Source organism: Myxocyprinus asiaticus, chromosome 27 (genome assembly GCF_019703515.2).
Source record: "Myxocyprinus asiaticus isolate MX2 ecotype Aquarium Trade chromosome 27, UBuf_Myxa_2, whole genome shotgun sequence".
In the NCBI taxonomy this organism is placed as follows: domain Eukaryota; kingdom Metazoa; phylum Chordata; class Actinopteri; order Cypriniformes; family Catostomidae; genus Myxocyprinus; species Myxocyprinus asiaticus.
This window is the reverse complement of record NC_059370.1, coordinates 40,318,140-40,343,347: the sequence shown is the minus strand read 5'-3', so window position 1 is coordinate 40,343,347 and position 25,208 is coordinate 40,318,140. Positions and strand designations below refer to the sequence as shown.

The following is a 25,208-nucleotide window of genomic DNA, read 5'->3' as shown; positions in this document are numbered from 1 at the left end:
TTCTAAACTCTGTGAATCCAGGAAACGAAATAGGAATCCTACTACGACGAAGGCTTCATGAATATTAATTAGGTCGCGTTGACGTTGCCTGTTAACTTTCCTAGAGCGTCCAGTTACGGCACATGATTAATATTCATAATGATGCGACATAGTAGGGTTGGGTCTCAATGACATAACCATACTACTCGTACTATTTCTGCCATAGACACATGTGGTAGAAGTAGTAAGAGTAGTATGGGTAGTATGCCATTCCGACTCAGCCTAGGATTCGTAATGCTTTTCAGCTGCCATTTAGACGAACGTCACGATGCGTAATTAATATTCATGAACCAAGTCTTCGCAGTAGTAGGATTGGTAAATTCGCTTGGGGATACCCAATGAGCGCATCAGGTGTTTTTGCGCATGTGCAAGACAAGAGAGCGCACCAAATGTTTGGGAGTTTTTTTTTTTCCAGTGCATTGAGTTATATGATAGGACTGTTTGGAATAATTGTCTACTCATAAACACGCGTGAGAATTACTCGCAGCAGACGGGAATTTTTTTATAATCTAAATTGGATTACATGCGTAATGATTCGAAACAAAACGTAAGTACTTTTTTTTTATATTTGTGATTATTTAACCCTGTCTGCTGCTTATTCTGGTGATCATTAATATTGACTTGAGTTGCTTTTCAGTTTACTCATATCATTGTATTTCCATTTTAACTGGAACCATTTGCCATTTTATCTGGCCCAAAAATTGTGTTTTGAGGATATTTTACGCGCACTCGCCACCGAATGTTTGAAGAAGTGGAGGGTGTGTTTTTCCTACATGCTCCGAAATAATAGACTTCCCACAAAGCAAATAATTTTGTTACGAAAAGTTTGCTGCAGGTACACATTTTACGTTTCCAAAGATATCTTATTTTTAATTCCGGTTACTGACTTTTGAGTAAGAAAGGCCACTCAAAAGTCATTAACCTGACTAAAAATAAAATTAATTTCTGTAAGACGGTCACAATGGGTCATTAATGCGTCTTCTGTCTTGACGTTTTGATTTGTATTTATTTTTGACCGTTTTGGTCTTTTGCAGATGTTTCGTTTTTTTAAGGGGTTGATATGTCGCGCTCAGGTGGCATTGAAGATAATAAAAAAGAGACCCTTCTATACAGGACGCTTCAGCGCTGTTTTTTTTATTTATTTTTATTTTATTTTTTTATGTTTACATGCTTCAGACGGGCTGTTGTCGCGCCTCGAGCGATACATTTTAAAATGTAGCTTTTAAAAACGCGTCTCGCTACTCAGTGCGTTGCGTTTCATTCCGTTGCGTTCCGTCTTTGAACGCAAAACGCGTCCTGTGTGAACGGCCCTTTACTTGGCAATACTCGCAAATGTTTGGGCTTTTTGAGATTATCGGCATTGTCAGTGAGCTCATTGTGAAAGTTTCCAAATACACCGACTGCTTTGTCACATTTTATGGTTTAAACTATTTTCGAGTGTTGTGTAACAAGTGCTCATTTAAAGTCGCGAATATGTCTCATTAGCTGTCAACTCAATGTAAATTTTTAAAGGGACAGTTCACCCTAAAATTGTCATCACCCCCATGTTGCTCTAAACCTGTCTGCATTTCTTTCTTCTGTGGAGCACAAAAGATATTTTGTAAAATGCTAAAACAGTTTTTTTTTTTTTCTCCATACAATGAAAGTCAATGGGGTCCAAAACAACATTGGACCCTATTGACTTACATTGAATGGACAAAAAAAAAAAAAAAAACCCACAGACATTTTTCAAAATATCTTCTTTTATGTTCCACAGAAGAAAGAGATGGGGGTGAGTAAATGATGACAGAATTTTCATTTTTAGGTGAACTATCCTTTTTAAGAATCTGCCATTGGAAAAACTTGATGGACCGCTAGTCTGAATACTGGGGAGATATGTGCCCCCTCAATGCCTATGGTGGTCCCCAGATTTAAAAGCATAAATATGTGCTCAACATCAATTCCAGTTACAGCATGTTCAAGTTTTGTACTGTGGAAACTCTTATTTGCTTTGCCAGTAACCCTGAATCTGTGTCGGCTCTACTTTTTCTCTTTTCTGTCATTGTCCTGTGGCCTCATTCACATTAATTAGAAAACTGGACTGCAGGTAGGAACACCATGTAGAGTGGGGAGATGCACTGAGCACATGTGTCAAGAGTTTCTCAAAAGAAGAGGTTGAGCTCTCTCACGTGCTGTGAACTCTCCACACCTTGAAACCTTCTGAAAGATTAACCTGAGGTCAAACTGTAAAGAGCTTCAAGTTCACTGGCAGCAGCACAAGTAGAGAGTGAAGCTCATACTCATCATAGACACCCTCATGTTAATTGGGGGACAAGAGCTGCCAAGTGCCTGAGCCCATAGGGCAACTTTGGTTGCGTTACAACCTCATTGTGTGTTGATCGGAGCGCTTGTGCTTAAAGCACGCAGGTGAGGATGAATTGCATGATGTCATCTTATTACCAGTGTTTGATGATAGCAGAAGTTTGTGAAAACAGGGTGATAAACATCCAGTCTGGAGATGATTTAAGGCCTTGGATGGTCAGGATTACTCTAAATGAACAGCTAACAGTAGATGTACAATGTTTTGTTTTGGATTTGTGAGTTTGAGAATCAACTGAAACTGATATCTAATTGACAAGTACTATATCCATTAACTTTTATCAATAGATTTTCAAAATGGCCATAATGACCATCATTATGTTTGGAGGAAAAAGGGTGAGGCTTGCAAGCCGAAGAACACCATCCCAACCGTGATGCATGGGGGTGGCAGCATCATGTTGTGGGGGTGCTTTACTGCAGGTGGGACTGGTGCACTTCACAAAATAGATGGCATCATGAGGAAGGAAAATTATGTAGATATATTGAAGCAACATCTCAAGACATCAGCCAGGAAGTTAAAGCTTGGTCGCAAATGGGTCTTCCAAATGGACAATGACCTCAAGCGTACCTCCAATGTTGTGGCAAAATGGCTTAAGGATAAAGTCAAGGTTTTGGAGTGGCCATCACAAAGCCCTGACCTCAATCCGATAAAGAATTTGTGGGCAGAACTGAAAAAGCGTGTGCAAGCAAGGAGGCCAACAAACCTGACTCAGTTACACCAGTTCTGTCTGGAGGAATGGGCCAAAATTCCAGCAACTTATTGTGAGAAGCTTGTGGAAGGCTACCCAAAATGTTTGACCCAAGTTAAACAATTTAAAGGCAAAGCTACCAAATACTAACAAAGTGTCTGTAAACTTCTGAACCACTGGGAATGTGATGAAAGAAATAAAAGCTGAAATAAGTCATTCTCCCTACTATTATTCTGACATTTCACATTCTTAATATAAAGTAGTGATCCTAACTGACCAAAGACAGAGAATGTTTTCTACGATTAAATGTCAGGAACTGTGAAAAAACTGAGTTTAAATGTATTTGGCTAATGTATATGTAAACTTCTGACTTCAACTGTATGTTAGGTTAACAATTAATTTTCATTTTTGGGTGAACTATTCCTTTATCTCATCATTTACTCACCCTTATGCCATCCCAGATGCATATTACTTTTTCTTCAGCTGAACACAAATAAAGATGTATAGAAGAATTTCTCAGCTCTTTTGGTCCATACAATGCAAGTGAATGGGTGCCAAATATTTTAATCTCCAAAAATCACACAAATCAGCATAAAAGTAATCCTTAAGACTCCAGTGGTTAAATCAATGTCTCCAGAAACAATTTGATAGGTGTGGGTGAGAAACAGAGCAATATTTAAGTTCATTTTTATTATAAATTCTCCTTCCTGCTCAGTCAGGCTGCACTTTCACATTCTTCTTGTGTTTTTGGTGATTCACATTCTGCATGAATACGCCCACTACTGGGCAGGAGGAAGAATTTCAAGCATAAATGGATATTGCCGTTTTTCACCCACACCTATAAAATCACTTCAGAAGATATGGATTTAACCACTGGGGTCATATGGATTACCTTTATGATTTTTTGGAGTGTCAAAATTTGGGCACCCATTCACTTGCATTGTATGGACCTTCAGAGCTGAAATATTCTTCAAAAAATCTTAGTGTGTGTTCTGCAGAAGAAAGTAAGTCATACACATCTTGGATGGCCAGTAAATGATGAGAGAATTTTCATTTTTGGGTGAACTATCTCTTTAATATTTCTGCAGTGTGACAGATGGATTGTTAAAAATACAAATATTTGTAAAGGAAATATATAGCTGTTTGAAGAGGGTAGTTTTCTGTTTGTGCTGTGCTATATGGATCAATGTTGTGATGCTTTGATCCACCAAATCAAAGTCATGTGGTGTAACCAATATGTAGGTAGTCATTTTGTTGTCGTGTGGGGGAAAAAAACAAACAAAAACTGAGAGGATCCCTTTAAATCCTCAAGACTGTATCTAAAGTTTTTTAAAAAATCTGATATTTTGACATTTTTATGGAAAGGGAAAGTTTGGTCAGGACATAAGGTGTAACCCTGAGAAAACATCTCAATATTTTTGACTCAAATTCATAATATTTGTAAATTAAAAAAGTTACCTTAAAATATGTAGGAAACTTTTTGGAAATTAACGTTTAAAGATTGTTGTGTGTACAGTCATATTCAAGATGCAAGGAATGTATTTTAATACCTTTTACTTGATGGTTACACCACATGAAATTAAGTCTAGATTTTTTTTGTAGAAAATGCAGTATTATTTTATTTATTTTTTAAATTTATTTATGAAACCATATTGACGCAAATATTACATTTCTATGAACTTGACATGTTTTGAAATTGATTTTTAAAAGATTTCTCGCCTCATACAACCTCTTTGTCAATGATCAATATGGTGTCATATTTTTCCTATGTGAGAAACAAAATCTCATATATAATATAAATTAATACTTTTTATTTTGTATTGTTATTTTATTATTTTTATTTTTATGAATTTATGTATTTATTTACTTTCTTGTAATTTAGTTGTTTTTAAAAATCTCATTTGCTGTCAACTATCTCTAGTCTTCAGTTTGACAAATAAAAAAAACTGTTCCAAAACTACAAATATTCCATGTATTCTTTCCTAACTAGAAATGTCATGTTAACTCCCTATCTGTTGTATTTGCTTCTATTGCTTCCCACATCATTCTAACAATCTTGTTTTCCCCCTTCAGATATACATCAGAAATGTAACGGCAGGCAGTCTCAAACTAGTGCGAGCAGACAGTGCTGCCTTCTGGACTTTGCATCTGTGGTTATTCACATAATTTCCATTAGAATTGTTGGACTTTTCATGGAACGTACCTTAACAGTTCTGGCACTCAGGAACAGGAAGTGAGAGTCATGGCTGCCATCCCCGTCCCACCAATCCCTCCTCCACCGCCACCACCACCCCCTCCTGCCCCTGCCTGTGGCCTGACCCGCATGGACTCTGGCCGCAAACAAAGGCTTCGCAACCTCAACTGGGAGCGGATACCGAAAGAGCGCGTAGAGGGCCGTAATAGTGTGTGGAGTGGCTCCTTGAATGAGGACGATGACTTCCGTATCGACCTGAATTCTCTGGATGAGCTCTTTGGGCAGAAAGAAGGCGGCAATCCAGACAGGACCAACAGCTTTCGCCGAAGTTTGCTGTGCTGCAGGTCTCCCCAAGAAACTAGCATTGACAAAGTAAGCTCAAATTCATATTGCGTTATTTACCACAAAGAAAAAACACTGCAGTGCTTTGGTAAATCCTAATAAGGTTTGAAAACGCCATTGAAAGTAGAATATATTGAAATGTAAGCTCTTTCAAAAGCCTTTTTGGGTCTTACTGAGTATTTTTCTCATTTACCTCATCTTTTTGATTAAGCTAAAACTGCATGTAATTAGGACACTGTATGACATTAAATTAATTGTAAACAAAGCATGTTTCATTTAAGAGAAAGAGGTTAAAGGGTTAGTTCACCCAAAAATGAAAGTTCTCTCATGCCTTCCAAGATGTGTATGACTTTGTTTTATCTGCTGAACACAAATGAAGATTTTTAGAAGAATATTTAATCTCTGTAGGTCCATACAATGCAAGTGAATGAGTGCCAAAATCCACATAAGGACAATATAAAAGTACTCCAGACAACTCTGGTGGTTAAATCCATGTCTTCAGAAATGATATGATATGTGTAGTTGAGAAACAGATCAATATTTATGTCTTTTTTTTTTTTATTTTTTTGACTATAATTTCTCCTCCCTGCTCAGTCAATCTCCACTTCACTTTCACATTCTTCATCTTCTGTTTTTGGTGATTCACATTCTTTGTGCACATCGGCCCCTACTGGGCAGGGATGAGAATTAAAAGATAAATAAAGACTTAATAATGTATCTGTCTCTCACCCACACCTATTATATCGCCTCTGAAGACATGGACTGAACCACTGAAGTCTTATGGATGACTTTTATTTTGCCCTTATGTGGATTTTGGAGCTTCAAAACTTTGGCACCCATTCACTTGCATTGTAAGGACCTACAGAGCTGAAATATTCTTCTAAAAATCTTCATTTGTGTTCTGCAGAAGAAAGAAAGTCACACACATCTGGGATGCCATTTTTGGGTGAACTATCCCTTTAAGTATAGACCATATTTAGGTCACTATTGCAATTTTTTCAGATTTAAGTGCTGATTACCAATTGTTCTTTGCAGGTTACACTGCTCGACTCAAAGCGCAGCATGAATGTTGGAATATTTCTACGGCAGTTGAAAATGTAAGTTATTGGTTTAGTTTAACTAAAAATAGACAGATATATCGGCCATGCCGATTAATCAGCCGATATTTGGTCATTTTAAGTTTATCTGCATTGTTTCCAAAATCTACCAATCTGTAATGCAAAATTTTTTTAAAAAATTGTTACTTGAGTAAATATTTGTACATTTTTTTTTTTTTTTTTTTTACAATCTTTTTAATTGAATTGTACAGTATTATAAGTATTATATACGCCATCCTGCTCTCTAGATATCGGTATCTGCACTGACCATTGACTCCTTTCAGTTGACCACTAGTTTTAGCAATTGCTACTCGGGGCATCTGAGGTCAAACTTTACAGGTGAGTGCAGTCATATAGTTCCATTTGTTAGAAACAGGAAATGAAGGTGTTGAATATAAAGGAAGTCTTCTTAACACTTTAGATGGGCAGTAGCTGCAGGGTGTGTTTATTTCTGAGTCGTTGTTTGTCGCCATCAGAGTAGTAGATGTGTGAATGAAAAGTCGTCTGAGGGCAGATGACAAGTGTTGAGACTTCGGTCCAATCAAAACAGCTGTTTTTGACAGTCAGTAAAGGTGGTCAAAGGTCACTACTAAAGGTCGCACCTGCTTTGCACCCAACTGAAACATGAGGAGCCTTGATCTCTGCAGCAACATGTTAATTTGAAATTTGCAACAGACATTGAATCAGGGCTCTACAGTGTGAAGATTTCACCCACATATGCAAATTAATTTTGGGCAAATGTGGAGAATTATTTGGGCAAGTATGAGCGACTGTTGTGTTGGACTTTCAGTGTTGATTGTAACAGTCTTGAGTTTGTCCCGTTGCACTGCTCACCTATAGTGTAGATTGATATGCAAATTATGTTTGACCCTACAATTGGGTGCTTTTGTGGAAAAGTTTACTACTGTGTAACATGATGCGAAATTAACACGTATTATGTTAATGCTGGGTCATGCATTACAAGCATCCATTTAAAGGAATATTCCAGTTTCAATACAAGTTAACCTCAGTAGAAAGCATTTGTGGCATAATGTTAATTACCACAAAATTCATTTAGACTTGTCAGTACTCTGTTACAATGAAGCATTTACAGTGTGATAAATAGAAGTGAATGGGGTCAAAACTGTTTCAAAAGTATAGCCGCAAAACGCAAACAATGTTTTGTTTGTAGTGTGATAAAATCACTTACAAACCTTTTCTCTGTAAAGTTATATACAATTTTACAATTTCATTTCAATGACGTCGTAATGCTGTAAACCCTTTAATCCTGGTAAGCGATGAGTCAAAAAACTTTACAGCTCAAATAATACATTAGATTTAACAGAAGAATTCATATACAGTTGTGCTCAAAAGTTTGGCATTGATTTTGAAAATGACTGATCATGCAAAAAAACTGACTTTTATTTAAGGATAGTGATCATATTAAGCCATTTATTATCACATAGTTGTTTGGCTCCTTTTTAAATCATAATGATAACAGAAATCACCCAAATGGCCCTGATCAAAAGTTTACATACCCTTGAATGTTTGGCCTTGTTACAGACACACAAGGTGACACACACAGGTTTAAATGGCAATTAAAGGTTAATTTCCCACACCTGTGGCTTTTTAAATTGCAATTAGTGTCTGTGTATATGTATATATATATATATATATATATATATATATATATAGTCAATGAGTTTATTAGCTCTCACGTGGATGCACTGAGCAGGCTAGATACTAAGCCATAGGGAGCAGAAAAGAACTGTCAAAAGACCTGCGTAACAAGGTAATGGAACTTTATAAAGATGGAAAAGGATATAAAAAGATATCCAAAGCCTTGAAAACGCCAGTCAGTAATGTTCAATCACTTAAGAAGTGGAAAATTCGGGGATCTCTTGATACCAAGCCAAGGTCGGGTAGACCAAGAAAGATTTCAGCCACAACTGCCAGAAGAATTGTTCGGGATACAAAGAAAAACCCACAGGTAACCTCAGGAGAAATACAGGCTGCTCTGGAAAAAGACGGTGTGGTTGTTTCTAGGAGCACAATACGACGATACTTGAACAAAAATGAGCTGCATGGTCGATTTGCCAGAAAGAAGCCTTTACTGCACCAATGCCACAAAAAAGCCCGGTTACAATATGCCTGACAACACCTTGACACACCTCACAGCTTCTGGCACACTGTAATTTGGAGTGACGAGACCAAAATAGAGCTTTATGGTCACAACCATAAGTGCTATGTTTGGAGAGCGGTCAACAAGGCCTATAGTGAAAAGAATACCATCCCCACTGTGAAGCATGGTGGTGGCTCACTGATGTTTTGGGGGTGTGTGAGCTCTAAAGGCACGGGGAATCTTGTGAAAATTGATGGCAAGATGAATGCAGCATGTTATCAGGAAATACTGGCAGACAATTTGCATTATTCTGCACGAAAGCTGTGCATGGGACGCTCTTGGACTTTCCAGCACGACAATGACCCTAAGCACAAGGCCAAGTTGACCCTCCAGTGGTTACAGCAGAAAAAGGTGAAGGTTCTGGAGTGGCCATCACAGTCTCCTGACCTTAATATCATCGAGCCACTCTGGGGAGATCTCAAACGTGCGGTTCATGCAAGATGACCAAAGACTTTGCATGACCTGGAGGCATTTTGCCAAGACGAATGGGCAGCTATACCACTTGCAAGAATTTGGGGCCTCATAGACAACTATTACAAAAGACTGCACACTGTCATTGATGCTAAAGGGGGCAATACACAGTATTAAGAACTAAGGGTATGAAGACTTTTGAACAGGGGTCATTTCATTTTTTTCTTTGTTGCCATGTTTTGTTTTATGATTGTGCCATTCTGTTATAACCTACAGTTGAATATGAATCCCATAAGAAATGTGTTTTGCCTGCTCACTCATGTTTTCTTTAAAAATGGTACATAGATTACCAATTCTCCAAGGGTATGCAAACTTTTGAGCACAACTGTAAGTGCTTTTTGTTTTTTATCTTCACATTTTTGCCTTTTTAAACCCTCCATAAATTGGCCCCATTCACTTCCATTGTAAGTGCCTCACTGTAACCTTGATTTGTTTCTTTTTTTTATTTCTTTTTTTAAGGAGGGACGAGTCTAAATTATGTTTTGTGATAATTAACATTATGCCGTAAATGCTGTCGATTACGCTAAACTTGTGTTGAATCCAAAATATTATTTTAAGCAACTTGATTAATATTCATTAATATTCAAACCTTCACAAAATCTACCTTTCAGCTTGTATACCTACCTGATGAATGTCACATACTATGCTGTAATTAATATTTATTAGAATAGCCTTCACCTTACAAGGATGTGTAAATTGCAGCATACAGATATCTAAAAATAAAATAAAATAATAATTAATAAATATGATATATAATGTGTATATATAACATGAGTTATAAGAATACATTCAAATACCAATAGTTTAATATGTTCATTTAGCTATTTAAATATGAATGTTCATAAACTACTGATCTGTTAATTGAAGATTTTAAACTGTTAAACCATTTTAAAATGTTCTTTGTCATAAATCAAATATATCGTATGTTTCTGAATTCTGTAGTAAATCTAAATTAAGTTTTCTGTGCTTGCTAGTTCATATGTACTGTACATGTTTATTGTGACACTTAAGTTGTGCTTTATAAGAGCTAAAAATTGTAACTTGTGGACCCTGAGTGCTTCTCAACAAAAATGTGAGCTTAAAGCCTTCTGAATATCAACAGTAATTTGATCCGTCCAATTTCAAGGAAATGTAATCCAGCGTTAAGAGTTCAGACTCGGCTCAGACAGGAAATCATAAGCCATAAATCATTATTTGTCTCTTTGAATGCGCTGGTCTTGTTTTATACAAAAAGGCCTGCGTTTTCATGTCAGCACCTGCATTCAGAGTAATCATTTGAGTAAAGCAGTGCCCATATCAGTTTGAAAAGCTCTTCTGTGAGACTGATATGTCACAACTTGTGGAGGAATTACAGAGAAATCCTCCCACAGTCTTCCCCATTTATGTAACCTCACAGAAGGGCACACTTTTGATGTGCGAGTATGAATTATACTCTGCTGTGGCCAAAGCAGGACTTTGTTGTGTGAGCCCTTGTACCGTTTCATTATTTCATTTTGAACTCTAAGGTGAACAAGCATGACCCTTTACTAACATTAACAATTATAGGCCATTAAAAACAAAAAACATAAACCAGTATGGTCTTGCACACCTATTTTTAGACCAGCAAAAGAACTGACCATGTGCTTAACACATGAGGATACTTTTCTTGTAGCTTTTAAGGAGTAAAGTGACAACTATATTGACAACAAGAAGAGCCTATGATGCCAAGAGGGCCAGATACTATAGTCCTATTCTTGTATCTTCCCTTTTCAACTGGACATTTCAATAAGCTTTGAATACGTAAGTTTGTCTGTGATCAGAAAGGACCAACACAGGAAAAATTACAACTTTTTTTTAAATTTTATTTTACTCACTCCTTCTGCAGTTTGTGGAAACAAGCAAAAATCACTTATATAGTAATGCACTTTCAATAGATGTCGATGGGGCAAGGAGTTGCACAAAAAAATATACAGTATCAAAGTATAGTCACAAGAACAAAACATTATGCTTTTTTTCACTTTATATTTCTGCTTGTAAATCCTTCAGTACACTTGCTCCATTGATTTATATTGTAAATGCATTATTTTTTTTTTTTTTTTTAGTTTAGTTCATAGATGCTATTGACGTAGCTTGTAGAACTTGTAGTGAACCCAGACTATTCCTTAAGTTGGTATTTTTCTTATTTAGTTGAGATTACAAAGTTGTCTGGGGGATCAGAGCAAAAAGTCGAACCTAAAATTTAATCAAAGGTTTTTACTACATGGGACAGAGAAACTGTTTTATGAAGACATTTTCACGGGACTCTGTTCTCTCTTCTTTCAGTGCGGCCAACGAGATCGTGGAGGATGTGAGGCAGGGGGCCGGAGAGCGATACGGAGCCGAGAAACTGACAGAACTCTGCAAGCTGCTGCCTGATAATGAAGAGGTATCGTGTCCTCTCTCACATGCAATACTTCCACAAAAACTGACATATCTGTCATTTCCCGATTCAATCTGTTTCATATTAGAGAGAATGCACATTTCGACATGATGTCACTTGTTGGAATTTACTCCGCACAATCTCAAATTACACTTTCTTATTTTTAGGAATGTAATGCTTTCCACTCTGTTGGAAAAATCTTGTTGGACTTGATACTTGAAATGTTATTAGTTTTGAAAGGTTTGCTAAGGCATGCATCACTATTCCACATGCTCATAATTAAGGTGAAGGATTTGAACAAACCCCCAACCCTAATTATTAAACTTTTGTGCATAACTCGGCTCGTACCGTTTGTGTTACAGACACGAATGATACCCGAAAGCATACTGCTCGTTGTGGAGAGGTGTGTTATTACTTTTCTAAGCAATCACACTTACAATTTGCGATTAAAACTGGTGAAAAAAATGGAGGGACCGTAGCCATGTGTAGAGACCAGAATGTCATAGACTTGGGGGTGGGCTCTTATGACTTGGGCCAGTAAACATCCACCCAGAACAACCTTGCAACCATATAGCAATGCGCTAAAAACCACTTAAAAACCTTAGGAACCGCATACCTATGCTATAGCAACTTCCCACAACACCCTAGCATCATGGTGTTGCGTTTTGTCCATGTTTTTATATTTTTAACAAATTATAGAGAACTGGTTCTTATTTAAAACCAGCTCCGTTTAAAAAAAAAAAAAAAACAACAAAAAAACAACCAAGTTCATGAATGTGCATTCTTCTGCCGATACAGACAAGACATTGTGCTAAAATACTCTGACAATGTTTCCTGTTCTACCATTCAGCGGCATTGCAGTACCGCTATTAAATTAGCTGTGCAAAACGTACAGTGCACCAGCATAGCCCAAATCCGGAACAAATGACTTTTTTCATACTTGAGTGGGTTATTTTGGGTTATAACGGAACGGAACGAAACATTCAGCGTGACCAGTGTAGCCTGATTCCCGAACGAATGGCTCAGAGTTGTTTCGTTTGAATCTACTCAAAAAACAAAACAAAAAAACAGCTCATAAAATACAGCTTGCCTGCAGTCTGATTCCTGAACAAATGACTCTTATGAGCCAGTTCTTTTGAATCTACAGTGCAAAAATACAGCACACCAGTGTAGCCCAATTCTCAAACAAATTACTAATTTTATGTGTCTGGATTTTTGAATCAACAGCTCAAAAAAATTCAGCGTGACTGGAGTCTAATTCCCGAACAAATGACTCTTATGAGCCAGTACTTTTTTTTTTTATCTACACCAGAAAAACATTGTGCTACCTCCCGAATGAATGATGCTTATCCAGCTTTTAATGAATAAAAAAACTTACAGAACCGCAAGTCAATGAGTTTTGAAATGAATCAATAACTCTTACTGTATTATGTCTACTTAAGGCTTTTGTTGTAATTAGTGGTATTTATATGAATTGAATTAAAAAGTCTTGTGTAAACACTATTAGCAAGAATCTATTCCGGTAAAATTTGAAATGTTCTCATCATCTGGTATCGGGCTGCTGAGGGCAGTAAATCCAATAAGAATCGCATTTCTAGAAATCCATTCTGAATATAACTTTTTAAATAAGTGTTTGTATTTTCTTTTGTCCAGGAGGCTAGATTGAAAAAGTTCAGTGGTGACCGTAGTTTACTGGCAGAACCAGATCTTTTCATGCTGTTGTTGGTGGAGTTACCAAGGTAAGAATTCATGACTATATGCTCATCTATTCATTCCCTTTTCCAAAAACCAAACCATTTTCTCTTTTTAACCTTTTACCATAGTGAATGTTCTCCTCATATGTCTTAAACCATCTGAGCTCATCAGCTCATGCCCTCCTACATAAACATATCACGATATCTTTTGCTGACTGTTAATTAATCAGCTCTTCCTCTCTCGTTATCATCATCATGTGACCCCACCAGCTTTCGTATGCTACTGGATGCCATGATCCTCCAGCAGGAGTTTGACCCTGCCGTAACCTCTCTCTGTGTGGCAGCCAGATGTCTGGGGGAGGCAGCTCGAGGTAAATAGTCAGGGGGGTGCAGCGGTCTTGCTTTCGGTAGGTTTGTTTGGGACTGTTGCAGCTCTGAAACCTTTAGCTTCCCTCCTAAATCAATTTCACATGTACGCAACAAAGTATCAGAGATGTTTTTTTTTTCAAGGGGGCCTTTTATGGAATTTTGGATCTAATGATTAATGGAATAAGTGGAACCTGATGGAACGTGTAATTGATGTGGTTGATGTTCATGTGTTGTTTGTGTAGAGTTGCTGAGCTGCCCCGAGCTTCACTCCATCCTGCGACTGGTGCTCAAGGCAGGAAACTATATGAATGCTGTAAGTGTTTTGCATTCATTTTTGTTAAAGGTTAAAATCATGTCATTCTGTGGAACTCAAAACGAGATGTTTAAAAGCCTTTTTATTATGCCATTTTTGATAAGGATCATTCGAAAGAAATCTGCACCTTTTTGTAGTAATATCGAGTTATCTTGTCTCCACAGGGAGGTTACGCTGGGAATGCTGCTGGATTCAGGATTTCCTCTTTACTCAAACTGGCCGACACCAAAGCCAACAAACCAGGCATGAACCTCTTGCATTTTGTTGCCATGGTAAGTGCCTTCGGTAATCACATCTTTCAAACATCATGTCACAGTAGCTTCACTTTCATTGCTTCATTCACGTAATTACATTACTCAGTTTGAAGGCAAGCAAACAGTGGCTGTTAAGGAAGAAATTCTTTCAGGGTGTTCGGAATGGAATGCTAGTGCACTGCATACTGCACAGTATACAAAGAACTAAACATAAGACCATTATAATTTGAATTGAACTAAGTGAAGTGGAACAGAATAAGAGTGACTTGATCAAAATCAACAAGAGTGTCTTGATTTGTCACTACAGGAGGCGGTGAAGAAGGATAAAGACTTGCTGATGTTTCCCAGCCGCTTGAGTCATGTTGCTCCAGCTTCAAGGTCAGCATACAAACAAGCCATTGATAAAGTTATAATTCTCCAAACTCTCAGTCTAGCAGAATATCTATAAATTAATCTCACGAAACCTGTCAAGAACATGCTGGAGTCACATTTCACCCCAAAATGACAAGAAAAAATTAAACCTATTTTGCTAAAAGAAAATAAAGGTTATATTTAAGACCATTAAATTGTTTTGCATTGTGACGATAAAGAATCGTAACAAAAACGAATTTTATTCCAATTGGATTAAGCAAAAAAAAATTATTCATATGGAAAAAAAGTTGTCAGGATCAACAATCACTTATATTTTTCTGGTTAGGTTATCAGAAGAATCTGTTGCAGAGGATCTATCGCGATTGCATAGCAGAGTCGCTGAACTCCAAATCAGAGCTCAGACAGACACTGAAATCGAGCAACAGACGAGAACTTTTCTGGAGGTATGCACCCTTCAATTTAGATTCAAACAATTGATGTGAAAATTCAATATGTAAGTTCATAATTTCTTTGTTTAGGTGGCAGAGGTGAGGCTGAAGGAAGCTGCCGATGAGGTGGAAATCTTACAGAGTGCTAGTAAAGCCCTCGTGGAGTTCTTCTGTGAAGACGAAAATTCCTTCAAACTAGAGGAGGCCTGTCGTATCTTCCAGTGCTTCTGTCAGCGATTCCAAAGAGCTGTGCGGGTGAGCATGCTACCTTGTGTATTTTTAATACAAAATAGCTATAAAAGTCTATATCTTGATATTTTGACAATATTCCATATATGGTATATCTTGAAGTTTCTGTATTTGATCTGAATTGTCTGAAAGAAGCAAAATGAACACAAGGAAGATTTTGTATTTTTTATGCACCAATACAACATAGTGTAGTGTGTGTGTGTGTGTGTGTGTGTGTGTGTGTGTGTGTGTGTGTATATATATATATATATATATATATCTCTTAATATATGAAATTTGACTTCCATTAATCTTTTTGTGTAATAATGCAAATTAATCATCAAATCAGAGTTTTGAAACAATTCATTAAAATCGTTAAAATGATCAGACTTCCCAATTCTAACAGCATTTTTGCCACATTGAGACGCTATTAAAACATCTTGCATCTTGACACAAGTTGTAAGACAGGAAATTATTGCAAATTAGTCCAGTGGCATGCTCTCTAGGGAAACTGAAAAATGAATATTGCAATATTCAGAATGTTACATATTTAACTTTTTAAAATCATCACGAATATTATAAATATGCACCACCTCGTACATTCTAATTAACTGATTGCTAATAACTGCGGTACTAGCAATGTAAATACATGTTGCATGTTAAACCATCATGGTTATGTTGCATGTGTCTTTTGAACTGTTAAAATTAAATAGCCTGCCAATAAACTGACAAATGATTTGTTTTCCACTCAGGAGAATACAGAGAGGGAGCTACAAGAGCAGCGGCGTGTGGCACGTGAGCGTGAGAACGTGGAAAAGCGTCGTTCCCTTGCCCTCTGCACCGGACTGGAAGTGGAGCGCCAACTGGACGACCTGGATCGCGCCCTACAGAGGAGCTTAAGTTACACAGGGACCCGTCGCAGTCTGCGCAGACACTCGCAGTACATCCTCTGCTCTGTTGAGAGAAATATGAAATCTGACAAGCAGCACCCCAACTCAGAGAGTGGAACCCTTCATGCTCTCAGTCCCGAAGGATTTAGTGGAGAATCAGAGCTTAGAAGACACTCACTACGCAAGAATGACGCTGTACAAACTGAACAAGGAATAAACAAAGGACTAAGAGTGGGTCAGTGTTTGTCAAGCACCGATTCAACGTGTGGCCTTCAACGAGGCACAATGGTTACACCAAACAGTATGAAAAACCATTCTACGTTGAATACAAGGACAGTCCTCAGTGATACCACTTTTGTTGCTTTAGGAGAAACGAGTATCACGTCACATCAGCAGGGGGCAGCGAATGTCTTGCCGCTCACAGGACTATCCTCTAACAATGTTTTGAAAGTTGAGAAACAGGTTCAAGGTGCCTGTGAAAGGCTGACGCAGATAGCGACAGATGCTTCGGAGGGCGTTGAGAAGCAGGATCGTGTAAATGGCAAAGAGGCTCCATCTGTAATGGGAGTAACGCCAGAGACAGACGCTGAAACCGCCACAAGTCTGGTAGGAGAGACTTGGTTGAATACTTTTTGCCCTGTTGACCCTAGTCCGCCACTTGCCCGTGAACTTGAGCCCTCTAGTCCAGATAGAAGTCATGTTTACCCACGAGTTGGCGAGACACTTGAGTGCCACACCCTAGTGAGGGGCCTCCGCTCGTACGAGAGCATTTCGGCAACTGTAACGCGCCCTGCAGCCAATCACTGCTCTAAATGGAAAAAAGAGCGGGAAGCCAAGGAGAGAGATGGCGCTAGCTTGCCACATGCTAATGATTTGCGTACTATAAAAACACCCACTCGAGGACCAACTAAAAGAGGACTGGTACCTCATGGAGGGCCTTCGAATAGTAGTGGCATTCCAAGGGTACGCACTAAGGCGGAGCCAACTCCTGTCGATGGTTTGTCAGCTAGTCACATATCACGTCTTTCCCCTACAAGTTCCACATATGTACGCTCATCGCTAATCACGCGATTTAACGGTGTCCAAAACGAACTCAAACATAACGCCAGCGCAGGGCAGAAGTTGAATGCCCAGTCTGAAACTAAACAAAAGCGTAATGCTTCTGAGACTGTGAACCAGGACAAGGACAAATGTCGTGAGCCGTTTGTTCGTGGATCGCCGTTACGCGTGTCCAAGCGGCTAGCGCCCAATTCAGACTCCCAGACACCCCACGCTATACATAGTCCAACCGCTGCTACGACCGCCAAGACGATCCGCACGGCCATCATCACTGCAGCCAAGGCTGCAAAGAGTCCGGAGTCTGCCTTCACCAAGAGCCTGGGTTCCCGAATCCCAGGTACTAAAATTCCCAGACCTGCTGCCCAACCCACGTGGAGATAATATTTGGTTGATACTTGAACTCTTCGAGAAGCGGCCAGGTGACCTTTAATGGTTGTCACATGCTTAAGCGCCTAAATTAAAGGATTGGTTCATCAAAACATTACGATTCGGTCATTTACTCGCTATCATGTTGTTCCAAAACTGTATGTCGGTCTTTATTCTGTTGAACGCAAAATACATTTAGAAGAATCTGATGTGACTGATCACTTTTTCCATGCAGTTACAATGAGTGAGAATTAAAGCTTTCCAAAAAGGACGCAAGAGCATCATTGCCAGTATATGTCTTGCGCTATATTCCGAGTCTTCTGAAGCCATACAAACCAAACATGGCGAATCATTCTTCGGAGTCTGATCTTTTCAATGAAACGGTTGATCTGGTTCACAAAAAAAGTGTGTTGAGTGATTTATTCATGAAACGGACTGACCCGTTCCACTCACTGACTTTTGCACCCTTTTTGAAGCTTGATAACTTTCCCATTCATTATAATTCCATGGAAAAGAGTGACCAGTACACAATTCAGAATTTCTCCTTTTGTGTTCCACGGAAGAAAGTAAGTCATATGGGTTTGGAATGACATCAGGGTGAGTAAATGATGTCAATGTTAATCTTCCAGTGAACAATTCCTTGAATATATGATATATGAAAACAAGTAGACTTCCGTTGGTGGACGCCAAGGTTTTTGTGTAAACTGTCAACTCGAACTGCTTCTCCCTCTAAAATGCCACTAAATAAAGAAGCTATTCATTGTGTCTGTTCAGAATGGACAGTATACTGTAATGGATCCCGGACAGAATGACCGCTACTTTTCAGAGTTCTCCTCTCATTCAGGTCTTGGTTTTAGCCTCCCTTTTCAAGACTTTGATTCTCTTTAAAGTTGAAACTATCAGGACAGGCTTAGCACTGTTTCTAGCTGTATACTCTACCTCTGAACACTAGTGTGCCCTGTGCAGGTAACAGCGCACCTCAGAAGGGACATTTAACATAATTCCTCCCAGAACCTTATTACAAAAACCCAGTTTTATATCTTACTTAAAGAATTTGCTTTGCCATGTTTTTGCTAGAATGTTACCTTTCTATCATGAGACATTTTATTCAACATCAAAGCAAATAGAGCCCATAGTAAATTACTGAAAACTGAACTCTTGTGTAATTCAGCCCTCTGCGGTCTGATTGATCTTAAATTGCCCTGATGTGGTTTAGGTCAAATTGACTGTGTATTTTACAGTTAGGTACGAAATAGTGAGCTTAAATTTACCATGTGATCAAATAAAATGTACTCAAGATCCCAAAGCAAATATGGTGAAGCAAATGCATTACGCCTTCATCTGTACGTTAGGTTCCCTCACTTTGATGCACTTTAAAGATGAATGAGATTTAATGCTGACAGAAATCATCTCAGAGGTTATCTGCTGTACTTTTTATGTGTGTTGTGTTTAAATTAACAGAATTGAAAACATAGTTGCCCTTTGTAATATTTGTATTTGTAAATAAGGAGAATTTGAAATAAAGCATGAATTAATTGATTGCCCCTTCTGCAAGTTGGTTTTTATTTGATACGAATGAAAGATATTCTGTCTTAAGTCATTTTAAAGGAATATTATCGATAGCATTTGTGGCATAATGTTGATTACCACAAAAGTGACTTTTTTTTTTTTTTTTAAAGCACAAATCTGGGTTACACTTACTATGGAAGTGAATGGGGCCTATCCGTAAATGTTAAAATACTTACGGTTTCAAAAGAATAGCCACAAGATGTAAGCAATACGAATGCTAACATGATTTTAATGTGATTTAAAATCGCTTACTAACCTTTTAATGTGTGAAGTTATATCCAATTTTACAACTTTGTTGCAATTTATGACAGCTGATGCCAAATAACAAATTTATCTGCCTAGAGAACTGTAGTCTGCTGGAAAAATGAGGATTTAAATAACTTTACAGCTCAAATAATACACAAGTTTAAACAGAAAATTTAATGCAAGTGCTTCTATAAAATTATACGCTTCAAATTTCTGCCTTTTTAAACCCTCCAAAAATTGGACCCATTCACTTCCATTGGAAGAGCTTCATTGTAACCTCAGTTTTTGCTGCTGCTTTCTTTTAAGAAATGGAGGGACGAGTTGACATTATTTTTTGTGGCAATCAACATTATGCCACAAGTGCTGTCGATTGAGCTTAACTTTATTGAACCTGGAATATTCCTTTTAAAGTCGATATGAAATCAAAGTTGACCCTGTTTTACATATTACATGTTCCTGGCATTTTTGTGAATGATTCATCTGTGCACATTATTACAAAGAAAAAAGCTGGTTGTTTTAGCCATCTTTCATTAAAATGTATTAACTCGCTCTGCTTCAGAAACTACTTTCCTTGTATATTGTAACAGGCTGTGCTTGCTATTGGTTAATGTTTACCAATTGCCAAATGGCTTATTAGGCATTGTTTTAGGCTACTGTTGTATGCAATGCAACCTTTCTAAAGTTGTGCCAATAGTTAATGCAGATATTAAGCGCCAGTTAATATAATAAAGGTTACAGAAATGAAAGTAAATAATAACAGATTTGGAAAAAGAAGCATTATCATTAGTCACTGGGTTACCAATTTTCAGCCTCCACATCCCAGAGAAAACATTTCCCCAAAAGTGGTTACCAGTTGTGTTTTAGGAGACACAATCCACTGACAACTCTCATTCAGATCCATTCTGATATTAAACATCTGCTTTTCACAATCATCAATTCCTGTCCTGCATTTTTTTTTTTTTTGTAATTGAATATCCAGTTTTGCACTAAAATGTCATATTGCTAAAATAAATTGGGTTGTGAATGCTGTTTTATGTTTGTACCCAAAAATTTAAATTCTCTCATTTACTCACCCTCATGCCATCCCAAATGTGTATGACTTTCTTCTGCAGAACATAAATGAAGATTTTTAGAAGAATATCTCAGCTCTGTAGGTCCATACAATGCAAGTGAATGGTGACCAAAACTTTGAAGAACATAAAGGCAGCATAGAAGTAATCCATACGACTCCAGTGGTTTAATCCATGTCTTCTGAAATGATCCAATTTTGGGTGAGAACAGACCAAAATGTACCTCTTTTTCACTGTACATCTTGCCATTGTAGTCTCTAGGCATACATGATCATGCCTAGAGGCTGCAATGGCAAGATGTTCAGTGAAAATGTTGTTATATTTTGGTTTGTTCTCACCCGAAATCAGTTAGATCGCTTTAGAAAATATGGATTGAACCACTGGAGTCGTATGGATTACTTCTATGATGCCTTTATGTGCTTTTTGGAGCTTCAAAGATTTGGTCACCATTCACTTGCATTGCATGAACCTACAGAACTGAGATATGTTTCTGCAGAAGAAAGAAAGTCATACACATCTGGGATGGGATCTGAGTGATGAGAGAATTTTAAATTTTTGGGGTGAACAATTTCTTTAAGAGGTACACCAAGTTTGTTTTATGTTGTGCCTTCTGCTACAACAGTGGTCTTGAGACTTTACACTGTCACTTATCAGCATGTATACCAATGATACAGTCTGATTTTTTATCATAATCATTCCATCAGTGGCTTTGCCAAACTGGTGGGATCAGTGTGGGCAAATTAACCAGACTGGCTCAATTTTCAACATCCTGAAACGGCCTCCTATTTTGCTGTCTTCATTAACAGCTCATTGTTTAATGCCCTTTGGTTGCACTCAAAGGCCCCTATACCCTCATCCCCATATCTTGACACAGTCACTCCCAACTTGTAAACGTTGCCATGGTGATGCTTTGGCCATGGTCAAGAACCCGCAACAGAACAGTGGGAGAGGGGATGGGGGAAGATGCTAGTCTGGGGGTCTCAGTGGGAAAGGTTCTTTTATAGCACATAATGACGCCAGAACTCTTGGGAAAAGCAATAAACTGGTGCTGTCTGTGTATCCATGCACCCAGATGTCATTCATTGTGTTGCTGATTTGATGAACCATGTGAATGACATCATTATGCTGTGGGAAAAGTGATACTGCCTCAAGAGACGTGAAGTTTTCTCAACTCAAATTTAATTTAGTCATAGTCTGTTGTAGTCCAATTCAATTCATAGAATGTGCTTGCAAAATGCAAAATAGTGTTTAGTTAGGTCAAACTGGTTGATTCATGTCTGGAAATTAAAATGTCAAGTATCCTTCACGTAGAATTCACATGCGGACAGCATACTACCTATTTCTGCAGTATGCATATTGTGCACTGCATGCTTATTTTCTGGGTTCCATGGGAGACCTGTATGACCTATCCTATAATACATAGCACTTAGTTGTGTAATCAATGAACCAGAAGTAATTACGGCCACATTCTTAATATCTCTTTCTTGGCTCGCTATTTGATCTTATTGTCAAAAGTTAAGGCATTTTTACTCAAAACATGATTAAAAATGCTATATATTATTATTATTATTATTATTATTATTATTTTAAATACACCTGGACACCAATTGCTCAATTAAACATACAACATTAATGAGTACATGTGTTGACAGCATTGTAGCATCCTACTGTTTGAAATATTTGTTGCATTGTGTACTGTTTCACATACTATTTTATATGCATAGTAGACAGCATATAGTATTCTGCACATTAATAGTATGCAGTTAAAAGTACTCTAGTATTCCATTCTGAACAGAGCCATGGTGTTTTCCCATGAGAACTAAGTGCAATATTTCATGTAATACATTTCTCTACCAAACGAAATGATTTGCTTTCTGTGTAAACGTTTAATAATGTTACTGTTATCCACTGTGTGTTGCCCATCCTTTCAAACAGGACTAATAACCACTAATACAGATGTTTAGCGCCATCTACTGAATAATCTCAAAGATTACAAATTTCACTAATGTCCTTGAAATCCTCGGGAGGGGCGGGACACTAGGAAGTCCGATTCATTTTAGCGAATCGGTTCGTTCGAACGGTTCGTTTCAATGAACCGGTTCACCAACTGAGTCAATCACACGTACTCTTCCCAGAAGTCCCCTGACTGGCATTTTTCATTTAATTTGTGTTGTAAAATTGCTATTTACCTCACGATTAGGTTATAAGAATTGCTGTCTTGTTAATAACTCCAAAATGCATTGTAACAACAATAGAGCTGTTATCAGGTTGTGGTCCAAACATTTCCAATGGGTTTTTTTTTTTTATAGCAGCAGTTTTAGATTTGTGATTCAAGTAAGGTCTGTGGTTGACATTACTTTCAGATAGTATACAGAAATAATCCAAGGCACCTCTTTTGGTGTAAGCAATTAAAAAGCCTTTGGCTTTTATATGTTTTTAATGGAAACCCAACCAAAGTGCAGCTGTGATTCACCTTTCTACAGAACTTTCAGCGCTCCAAACCCAGATCATATCACACATCTACAAGATGTCTGTTTTAGATCTTTTCATCTGGAAAACATTATATTCTAATTAATATCTGCTAAACATCTTAAAAAGACCAGGGCCCGTATCCACAAAAAAATCTTAAGGCTAAAAGTAGCTCCAAAAACGGGAATTTAGGAGCAACTCTTAAAAATTAGGGGCATGTCACTCCTAATTTTAGGACTCATACAATTTTCATCAAAGCATTTTAAGGCTAAAAGTAGCTCCTAAACCCACAGGACTTCTAAACAGTGGCATAGCCAAGGGTGGGCCGGGGTGGGTCTGGACCCACCCAAATTAGACCCAGAATATTAGAGATTATTCTTTGACTTCATATATATATTTATAAAATTGTTTAAAAAATGCATACATTCTAATTTCTGAAAGTGTGAAAGATCTGTTGTAATGTGCCGATCCTCTGTTGTTAAAGAAAATTTGTTTAATAAAATTGGCCGAAAACTGAAAACTGACTCAAATGATCTGAAGAAGTCTGCTGTCGTCATTCAACATTAAAAACAATGTTTAAGAATATTATAATGACAAAAACCTTTAAAAAGGTATCACCTGACTCGCAATTGAGTGGATGTATTTAAATAATATAACATTATAATATTATAAACATTATAATATTGACATTGACCTTTAAAAAAGGTATCGTCCAAATCTCTGTGTTTTCATTATTGCAAAGTTAGAGATGCAGTTAACTCTCCAACGAACCAAAACAACCCATTTACACCGGAGATAAATTTTGACAACTTGCGAGCAAACAACCAAAAAATGTCTTTCAGATGTAAATACACACATCATATAGACATCTGGGTGATGTACATGTGCCATCAGGGAAATTTGTTCTTTCGGAATTACTTTCAGATGTTTTGTTCTATAACATAAATTACACAAGCATACCCCAAACATGAATTTTAAAGCAGCTGTGTTTTGTTTTTTTCTTTATAGTATGTTGCTAACAAGTTGCTAGATGAGAACTACAACCCTTTCCTTTTTCCATTTCGTCAGGCACATTCACTTACATGCTTGTGGTATTTGTATTGGTAACCCCCAGTAATCAAAACAAGCAAGTACAACCCCCCCAATATACCATGATCAAAGGAAACATGTAGATGCTTCACGCTGCAACCCCCCCCCCCATATTCAAGCCAAATCTACACCTTTGACCTAACGCAAGAATGCCCTGTATTCCCAGAGTTGCCGCAAGGGGCGCTAAAATGCTAAAATTTCTTTTTTTCAATCAACAACTATCATGGCGGAGCAGCAATTTGAGGAGAGTCTTGTCGAACAAGTTAGATTATAGAAACATATTTTTCTGTCATCTTTTCAGCAAACACAAAAGCACACATTCCTCAACTGTCGACATGTTGACTCCACCACATCCGTAAAGATGCATAAAGATGCTGACAACCACCGCTGGAGTTCACGAATTCGATGCGCAGGTTGATGGTCTCAGACGCGGAAGCAACTGATTCGCCCTCCGCCACCCGGATTGTGGCGAGTCACTACACCACCACGAGGACTTAGAGTGCATTAGGAATTGGGCATTCCAAACTAGGGACAAAAAGTGGAGAAAAAAAACAGTGTGCTTTGTGTTTTACAGTTTTATGCTTAAACATACAATAAAGTAATGAATATCTCTTTGTAGAGCGATCTAACACTTAGTGAATCGTTTTGGCCGAATCGTCTTCTTGTTTAATGGCGATCAACTCTTTAGGAGGATTATTGCCACCTACTGTACTGGATGGGTGATGAGTCTGAAGTTTAAAATCTGTATGGATGTTTCATACTCCAATCAGAGCGCATGCTCATGCTAGCACTGCATGTTCAGCTCCTCTAACATTCACAATTAGTTCTTCATGCTCCAGATTAGGTAGAGTATTTCCATCCACACATTATATTCTAGACCCTAGACCTGAGATATATATAAATTTAATTAGTGCTCTGTATACCTGTCTGTCCATTAAACCTTTTCCTAAAATATCCTTGTAAGGGGGTTCAATGGAAAGGAGGAGGCGAGAACCGGCTTGACAACTTAAATAATGATTTAATAAACAACTTAACCAAAAACA

The 25,208-nt window shown here is 37.8% G+C and overlaps 1 protein-coding gene across 1 annotated transcript; it reads left to right on the top strand.

Annotated features, from left to right (window-relative positions):
- The first annotated feature begins 458 nt into the window (after positions 1-458).
- fhdc2 (FH2 domain containing 2) lies at positions 459-19,256 on the top strand. Its single transcript, XM_051658117.1, has 12 exons — positions 459-586; positions 5,160-5,652; positions 6,658-6,719; positions 11,653-11,755; positions 13,403-13,488; positions 13,714-13,814; positions 14,055-14,125; positions 14,290-14,397; positions 14,687-14,757; positions 15,077-15,194; positions 15,270-15,434; positions 16,160-19,256. Exons 2-12 carry the CDS (start codon positions 5,329-5,331, stop codon positions 17,735-17,737), a joined length of 2,787 nt encoding a protein of 928 aa, XP_051514077.1. The 5' UTR covers positions 459-586; positions 5,160-5,328; the 3' UTR covers positions 17,738-19,256.
- The last annotated feature ends 5,952 nt before the right edge of the window (positions 19,257-25,208 follow it).

Bases quoted from the DNA above. Each gene is read 5' to 3' on its own strand.
- fhdc2 (XM_051658117.1), top strand. From the start codon at position 5,329: ATGGCTGCCATCCCCGTCCCACCAATCCCTCCTCCACCGCCACCACCA. The intron at 5,653-6,657 runs GTAAGCTCAAAT...TGTTCTTTGCAG, and splicing joins AAGAAACTAGCATTGACAAA to GTTACACTGCTCGACTCAAA. The intron at 14,126-14,289 runs GTAAGTGTTTTG...TTGTCTCCACAG, and splicing joins CAGGAAACTATATGAATGCT to GGAGGTTACGCTGGGAATGC.